General features: G+C 36.9%; 1 protein-coding gene across 1 annotated transcript in view; it reads left to right on the top strand.

Annotated features, from left to right (window-relative positions):
- The window catches only part of LOC106465056, a 55,196-nt gene that overhangs the window by 31,156 nt on the left and 14,969 nt on the right, over positions 1–9,071 (top strand). Inside the window, exon 4 of the mRNA XM_022392871.1 lies at positions 4,387–4,588. Coding sequence (XP_022248579.1) covers positions 4,387–4,588 — 202 coding nt within the window. The remainder of the gene's footprint in view (positions 1–4,386; positions 4,589–9,071) is intronic.

Raw genomic sequence — 9,071 nt, forward strand, 5'->3', positions numbered from 1 at the left:
TTCTCGATCAGAAAGCATAACGGTCGTACATACAAACAAGCAGAATAATAGTATAGATATTAGGTCTATGTAAGTTTGTGTGTGCACGCATACAAGCTTATACAGTTTTATGTTCATATATATGTTTGCTTGTAGGCATATAGTCTCTAAGTTCATGTGTTCATGGTTATTCATTGGAAGAAAATCAAAAATATTCTTTATACTTTGCACAAATTACACATATATCTCCAATATTCATGAGATAGAAATAGGTCACAGGATACTTTTGACAAAGGTATTCAGGAGACCTAAATATATTGTAATTTATTAACTACATTCACAGAATCAAAAGTATGACTATTGAAGTCATGGTTAATTTAAATCCACAAACACAGTCAGTATGACAATAGACACAAGATGTTTGTGGCATCTATGCATAAAGGACAAATCATGGATTCAACATAGGCCTCCTGTTAGCAGGAACAACTAAATTTGTACACATCAAAAGAATGCCCGAGTGTAGGAATTCTGGTTTAGAAAGTACATTTAAGGGTAAAGAGGTCTTGCCATCTTCATTATTTTCTTCTTTTTTTGTTTTCCCCTAAGTGTTTTTTCTGATTTTCATTGAACCTCTCACTTTAATTAAGATTGTGTTCCAATTAACAATGGCATTGTCATTTTTAACAGTGCTAGTGATGAGTAAAATTTAATAATGTTTAGGGACAACAAGGGACCTATTGGTCCATCTCGGCTGTCCTATCCTCTAAACTAAACTAAAACTGTCAAATAAATAAGGTAAAGAAACAAAAATCTTAAAGCCATGCCCTTATCATTCATATAGTTATCAAGTTTTTCTTAAACTCATTAAATTACTGCTTCCACAATGTCTGAAGGCATGGGTACATTTCAGAGGCCAACCACCTTGTTAGAAAAAGAAAACTCTCATAGCTAAAAATGACTCCTTCCCTGCCAAGATTTATATTTGTGTCCCCTAGTCCTACTATTTTCACTGTTAAGTATGAAAAAAGATAATGCATCAACACTATCAATTCCGTTTACAATCTTAACACTTTCAGCACGGGCTCAGTCCTAGGGACCAAACTTATAACCATTTTGTGCTTGTTACAGTTTTCATGCTTTAATTATTAAATTAGTAAGTGTATCTTCATGAAATTTTGCATATCATCAGTAAACATAACAAGGTTTTCATACGAAAAATATCATATTTTTTTTATTAAATTTTAAGATTTCTTAAGTAATATTTTTCTCATGCCTTTTTTCTTTTCAAATGTTGATTTTAAGATTAAAAATACCTTTATGCATCAGAAAGTTTTCAAATTTCATAGGTGAAATCTTTATAACCTCCAGATAATTATCAATTTTTTTTTAGAAAAACCTTTATATTTTACATGTTATTTTCACTACTGTATCTCTGTATTAGTTTGGTCGATTTGATTGACCTTATAACAACCATAAAAAATTAGAAAATAAATATATATTATGACTTTTTCATTTTATAAATGACTACAAATTATAACTTAGAAACACAAATACTTAGTCAAAATACTTCAAATTCCATAACATTATACATCTATATATATATATATATTTATTATTTTTATTATATTGACCTTTCAGCTGTGCCTGGCTAACATTACAGAAGACGCAATGATGGCAAACATGCATTCATGTTACTGTATCCACGGATATAAAACTTGCCTTTACAAAGTGACCTGTCTTGGTTGTATTTTAGTGGACTAGAATTTTGTAAAATAGTCACATTTCAGTTATAATACATTATATATATGTATATACATTTTTACTATTTATAAATAAGTTGTTAAACTTATTTTTCTTAAAATATAGAACAGTAAATAAAGAAGTATAGCAAACAATTACTTCTTCTAGCTATGAACTTTGTACTCTTTGTTGTTTGCCATAAGTTGTTAAGCTTTATGAAATTTTGCATGTGGAGGATGTGAAACAAAATGATTTTTTTTTAGGTGGTATATATACATTTTGAAATATCCACAAATCATAAATTAGTATGTCAATACCACAAAATTCCACTATAAGTTGTCAAGCTTAGTAACTAAGCTGTATTTAGGTCTAAAAAAATACGAAATTTTGAGTTCACTAATGTCTTACCTTACCACTTGGAAGAAAACCATCTTGAACAGTTTCCATAAACCTCTCTTCCTCATGGTTTGATTCAGTATTTCCCAATCTATATGCCTGAAATTAAATCCTCCATAATTATGAACTCATTAACAGCTGAAATCTTAATCTCACTGTAAAGTTTTTCACTAATTTCATCAGTATCATCTGGTGGTCTATAACAAGTTCCCACTAAAAGCCTTTTCCCTTTATATACACTAATAGAAACTCAAATGGATTCAATCTCCTTTGTGTGATCTTTAATATCCTCAACTTCAACAGGATATAACTCATACTTTACATATAAAGCCAATCCTCCCCCTCTCTTTAGAACTTTATCCCTATTATATAACCTATAACCTTGTATTTCAAATACAATTGTCATCAAAGTCATCTGCATTTAACCGTGTTTCAGTTATTCTTATTATATCAAAATACTACATTCCTATCAATACCCTAAGTCATCTGTTTTATTTGTGATACTTCTAGCATTACTATAGTAACAATTAAGCCTATCCTTATAACTACTTCTGTACTCATTTCCTATGCCAAACTTTTCCTGCCTGTTATTCTTTTTGCATTTAGGTTTTCTTGGCCCACACCACTGTCTAATCCTAGTTTAAAACTTCCCTTACAGTTGAGTTAATAGCCCTTGCAAACAAGCCAGATCATATCCTACTTAAATGTAAACCATCCATTTCAAAAAGCTCTCTCCTCCCATTTAACTGATCCCACAAGTCCAACCAGCCAATTTGCTCATCCTTGCATATCATCCTAAGCCCAGCATTTAGCTCTAATGACCAACTTATAATTTCATCCCCACAGTTAATTCTCAGCAGTATCCTTGACACAATTAAGTTATGGTCTTTTTCTTTGAATGCCTTTATCAACTCCTTGTACTTACTAATTAACTCCTCTGACCTACCTTTCGCTACATCATTAGCCTCTACATACACAACAAAAACTGCATCATTGTTAGCCCATTTTATTATATCTCATGCTCTGTCAGTTATATCCTCCACCTGTGCCCCTGGATAGCATAATCCAATCCTTTTCTCCCTATTTACCCACACAGACTATCCTATCCACATGCCTTGTCAAGGAATCACCTATAACTATAACCTTCATTCACATCCTCCTCTAATCCTCTTGTTTTCCTTCCCTCTAATAGTTCTTCAGTTGCACAAACAAGGGTACTACTTATTTACTTTGTTTAGTGCACAACAGTCAGTTTCTTTGAAGAAACTTGAGTTCCAACTAGATGGTGAACAAGAGCTAAGGTCAGCCAGAGAAGGCTTTGACTAGGTTAATTTAGTTGAACTGTAAGCTAGATTAATGTGTTTTTATCAGTTTGCACATTCATTATTATTGCATACTTTGTGGACTAGGTAAATTTAGATGGTTATATATATTTATATCAATTTCACGTGATAATATTAATAATACTCAAAAATCTATAACACTATAAGAGCTTTACTTTCCAATGTCTTCTCTCTTCTGTAGTGCTCTTATTGTATTTCTATTTAAGTGTTTAATCTTTGAATGACAAAGTAACAGCCCACTAAGACAATTAATATTATTATATAGTGGATTTTGTTAAATAAATAATGAAAAACTAAACTCATTATTAGGATAATTGTCAGTAATTGTTAACATTAACGATTATTAACTGACAAGTTACTGCAATTTACTCAGTACATATTTATAGCATGTGACTGTGGTTACATTATAAATTGCACTTATGATCAAAATGTATATTTATTTGAATCCAATGGACTTGCTTCTAAAGTTTTCCCTGGTTAAAATATAAGTGTATGATATTGCAGTACTGAAAGTTAAGTGTATATAATAAATGTCAGTTGGATTGTGAGGTCTATATTTTTCAGAAGTTATTTATAATAACATGGGTAAGTAAGTTTCAAAAGAATTGAGAGAAGCAAATAAAAAGAAAAAAAACTGTCAAAGATGTCTTGCATCATTTATTATCAAAACAGTGTTGTCAATCAAGATATAATGAATGTAAAAATGAATCTGATAAAGAATGATTAGAAAGGGATATTTACAAAATCATTCTAATAAAGTAGGAGAAAAGATTAGTTGCTATGGTATTATGGTCTGAACTGGTTTACTTAAACATAAAATTAATAGCTCAAATACATATGCATCATAGTAATTCCTATATTACCCAAGTGCATAGCTGAAGTTTTTTAAATTGTTGTTTTGTAATTTTTTTATTCTTATTTTGTATAGTGCACAACAGTCAGTCTTTTTGAAGAAACTTGAGTTTCAGTTAGATGGTGAACAAGAGCTTAGGTCAGCCATACAAGGCTTTGGTCGTGTGAAAATAGCCAATGGACAGTCAGGTTTTTTACCTTTACCTGAAGAGGAAGACTATGAGGATGATAGCCATCACTTATTCCATAAAACCTTACAAGATGATGGGCTTCAGAATGTGAGTTTTATAATTTTTGACATTATTGCGTGCTTCAAATTTATCACTTTATTGCCAGTTTTGCATAACATGCAAATCATCTTTCATTACAATGATATATTTTTCCAATAAATTCAGTAAAATGCATATTCACTTCCTGTCCAAGTTGGGTGATTGTGATAGGATAATACAATTTAAGTACAATCAAGCGTGTACTTTATACCATTTAAGATAATGCTTTAAGTTTCAAGTTGCTAGAAATACCATTTAAATAAGTTTTTTACACATAAATTACTCTGATTTCTTTAAATTTCTTATGAATTATGCACTAGTTTTGAGAAGCTGTTATGATCTGTTATAGGAAGTTGACTTCACAGATGTTTAAAGTAGAATTTTAAGACTTTATTCAAGTTCTACATATGGATATAATGTAATTTTTAAATCCTTATCCCTATAAAAGTGTGGTCAATACATTGCACCACAGCCATGTCTGTAGAGTTACACATAATTTAACTGGATTTACTGTGTGTATATTGACAAAATTTGGCAAGCTTACAGTAAACATTAAAATTCCAGTATGGTCTTACCTTCTCTGACACAAAGCTTTCTCGATTTTCTGCCCTCTAAGCATTGCTAAAAATTTTTTCCAATCAGCACACCAATCTATATATCCCATTAATTTTGCTCCACCTGTATTGGCGTAGCTAGCTTTCTCTGCTATTCCTGCTCAATCTTCACTTTCTTGATTGGCACTGTATTGTTTAGATGTGTGTTTTTTGCATGTGGCAACCATTTATGAACATGCTTCTTTGCAATTTCAATTTTTTTTTCAACAGTTCTATTTTACTGTATTTGCATTCACTTGTTTCAAAATTCTTTTTACATTTATTTCTTGTTACCAAATTACCAGAGATCTTAGTATGAATTTGTGATTGGTGTATAGACTACAGAAATTCCAGTTACAGCCATAAAAACAACTGGGCTGGTATGATTTCCCAGGAATTGGGTTCAATTTTATCTGCAGAGGAGGTACAGGCCTTAACTCACAGGGAGCTAGTTTCATATGGTCGGCCTGCGATTTCTTCTTCTTTTCAACGTGACAAAATTTCTAAGGAAAAATACAATCAATGATAAAACAGTTTTTTTTTGGCACATTCTTATTTTGATTTGTCACACTCTACAACTCTTCAGGAGTTTTCACCTTCCACCAGTTGTTGTGCTGTTGTGTCATTTGCTTGAGTGGAGAATTGTTCTTTTCCTCCTTTCTTTCTGTTGCTTCTAGTTCTTCCGTAGGATCGGTGGTAAGTTTTTCAACATATACACTTTACACCTTATTGATATACCCATGGTAGGTGCAGCTCAGATGCCCTTTGTGTGGCTTTGGCCTTATTTACAGATGGGAGAATTAAGTATTTCATGTCATCACTGCTCAGACTTTGGTAAGTTAGATATTTATATGTCCTCTGTTATCAAAGTTACCGTAGAGGAATTGTAAGCTAGATATTGATTGTTGCTTTGTTTTTAGGTAAATATAATCATTTTGCAGGTTCATTAATATTACTCAGTGGGTCTTCTCCTCAACGTGGATTCCTGTACGTGGTGAGGGGACCTCCCAGGGAGAGTTCTGTATTTTCAGTTACTTCCTCTGGGATCTAAACATCCACCCACGTGTTTGCCATGCGTGGCGACCTGTGAGGGGGAAGAGAGGATCCTCGTGGTTGAGTGGTGTCTGGGGCACTGCAACACATCACTTTGGCCATGAATTCCTGTAGACATGTGGCCTTGGGGTGCCCCCCCCCCCCCAGGGTCAGTCGGCTGGTCCATTCGGGCTCGGATCAACTGACTACCAGTGTTGTGCGTTCTCAATGGGTGTTGTGGGCATCATGTCTGATACTAGTGTTTGGGTATAGTGCTCACGAAACCCTGGCATTTCTGCAGTGTCCTTGTTTGACATTGTAGTGCGTCCCCTCGTAGGACTCCATCGCTGGTGGGTTTAGTGGGCACTAAATCTTTCTCTTTAATTATGGATCCCCCCAATCCAAATAAAAAAAATGTTAAAACTCTGCTAATCAGTAAACAACCACACCTAGAAGACTCTGAACAGCAGTCTCCATCACAAAGTACACCTGTACCTCTCTTTTTGATCCTGCATTCACTGTCCAATAAATCTTTAGGGCAAATGTCTCCCTTTTTTTATTCAGAAGGGCTTGCTGAATCTCCAAAGTCAGTTGAGAAGCTCCATTCTGGAGACATCTTGGTTGAAACATCCACAGCTAAGCACAGTGAACTCCTTTTGAATTCAAAGGCCATTGGGGATATACCCATTGAGGTTAGTCCCCACGCTTCCTTGAATTCGTCACAAGGAGTTATTGTTGAGAGGGACTTGAAGTCTATCCCCGAGTCAAAGATCCTTGCTGGTTTCTCCAGACAAGGAGTTTCAGAAATTCGAAGGATCTCACTCGTCAAGATGGAATTATGGTGCCGACCTCAGTTTTGATTTTGACATTTTCATCACCACGTCCACCTGCCGCTGTTAAGGCAGGTTATTTGAACTGTAAGGTATGGCCCTATATTCCAAACCCTCTCCAATGTTTTCAGTGTCAGCTGTTTGGTCACTCTTGTTGTGGTTCTGTGATGTGTGCTTGTTGTGGTGGCAAGGACCATGACACTGATGAGTGCAAACTGGACCCTCACTGTGTTAATTGTAGTGGTTCCCACCCCTCTTATTTTAGGTCTTGCCCTAAGTGGGTGGAGGAGAAAGAGGTACAGCAATTGAAGACTCTTAATAACATCTTTTATCCTGAGGCTCAGAAGCTATTGTTCCCTACTACATCTCGGACATATGCCACTGCACTACGCTCCACTGCTACAGTGGGAGTGCAGACGGACCTTTCCGTGCCTCCATCTGAGTCTTTCTCACGCTTTTGAGAGGTCTTCTGCCCTCCATGGATAATAGAGTTGATAGGTCTACATCTACTCCAATCTCTGTTCCCACTATTCCTTCCAGTGACTGCCTGGGTCAACCTCCTCGGGCACCAGCCTTTGGTGTCCGTGCGGGTTCTTCTTTGGCCCCTAAATGCAGGACAATCATTCGATCACATCCTCAGTCATTGGATTCTCACTCTGATGACAGAGATCTGCCCGCTCGATCAAGGGCTGGATCCATGGAGGTCGATCGACCTCCATCTAGTAAAGAAAAACGGCGTGGTCGTAAACCGAAGGGTTCTCCACCCTGTTCTCCTAAACCTACATAAAAATAGCCACTTTGATACAGTGGAACTTTCGAGGTTTTCATTCTAATCTTGATGACATTAAGGCCTTGATTGACTCCTATCATCTCGCGTGTCTCTCCTTACAGGAAATATTTTTGAAACCTACCAATACAGTCACCTTTCAGCAATTTTCTTTGTACCGGAATGACAAGATGTGTGATGGATGGGTAGATGGAGGGGTGGCACTGCTGGTCAACCAGCATGTGCCCTCCTTATCTGTGTCCCTCGATACACCCTTGGAGGCTGTAGCCATCCGTGTTTCCTTGGGTTGTGCAGTCACTGTTTGTTCTTTCTACCTGTCTCCTGGGGAGACTTATAATCAATCGGACCTTGATGCTCTCGTTGACCAATTGCCACTTCCATTTTTATTTCTGGGAGACTTTAATGGACACAACCCCCTCTGGGGTGGTGCTGATATTGATGGGAGGGGTCGTTCCGTAGAGCATATGCTCTCGGATCACAACCTTTCTCTCTTCAAAGCTGGAACATATACTTATTCTCATGCACTTAGTCAGTCTTTTACTGCCATTGATCTCTCGATTTGCTCCCCTTCACTTTTCACTCGCTTTTCTTGGATGGTCGACAGTGATCCACGGGGCAGTGATCATTTTCCTTTCATTATGAGGGAGGTTGGCCATGGTCGATGCCACTCGACCCGAGTGCCACGGTGAAAGCTGGACCAGGCTGACTGGCCATCTTTCACCTATCTCTCTCTGAACTTGATCCTGCTTTCATCTGTCTGCCATCAATAGATGACTGTGTGGTTGCAGTGACTGACCGTATTGTCCAGGCGGCTGTTCATTCTATTTCTAAGGCCTCGACACGTTTTCCACAGTATCCTCATCCATGGTGGAGTCCTGCCTGCCAAGAGGCATGGAAGGCTCAAAAACGGGCCTGGGATACCTTCAGACGGTACCCTCTCTTTCTAACTGCATTGTTTATCAGCGGGCCGTGCCCATGTTCGGCAGGTTCGATGTCAAAGCCAAAAGGAGTCTTGGATTCAGTTCACTACTAGCATCTCTTCTACCACTAGTTCCAAAACCGTGTAGGACAAGATTCGGAAAGTCACTGGGAGGTATGCTTCCCAACCCCTTTCCATCTTGCTCTCCAATGGCCAGGAAGTTGCTAATGCTCTCAGCCAAAGCTTTTCTCGTACTTCTAGCACTTCTGTTTCTTCCCCTGCCTTCTTGGCCATAAAGTCTTGGGCATAGCAATCGCCTCTTTCCTTTCGG

The sequence above is a fragment of the Limulus polyphemus genome, unplaced genomic scaffold (genome assembly GCF_000517525.1).
Source record: "Limulus polyphemus unplaced genomic scaffold, Limulus_polyphemus-2.1.2 Scaffold1821, whole genome shotgun sequence".
In the NCBI taxonomy this organism is placed as follows: domain Eukaryota; kingdom Metazoa; phylum Arthropoda; class Merostomata; order Xiphosura; family Limulidae; genus Limulus; species Limulus polyphemus.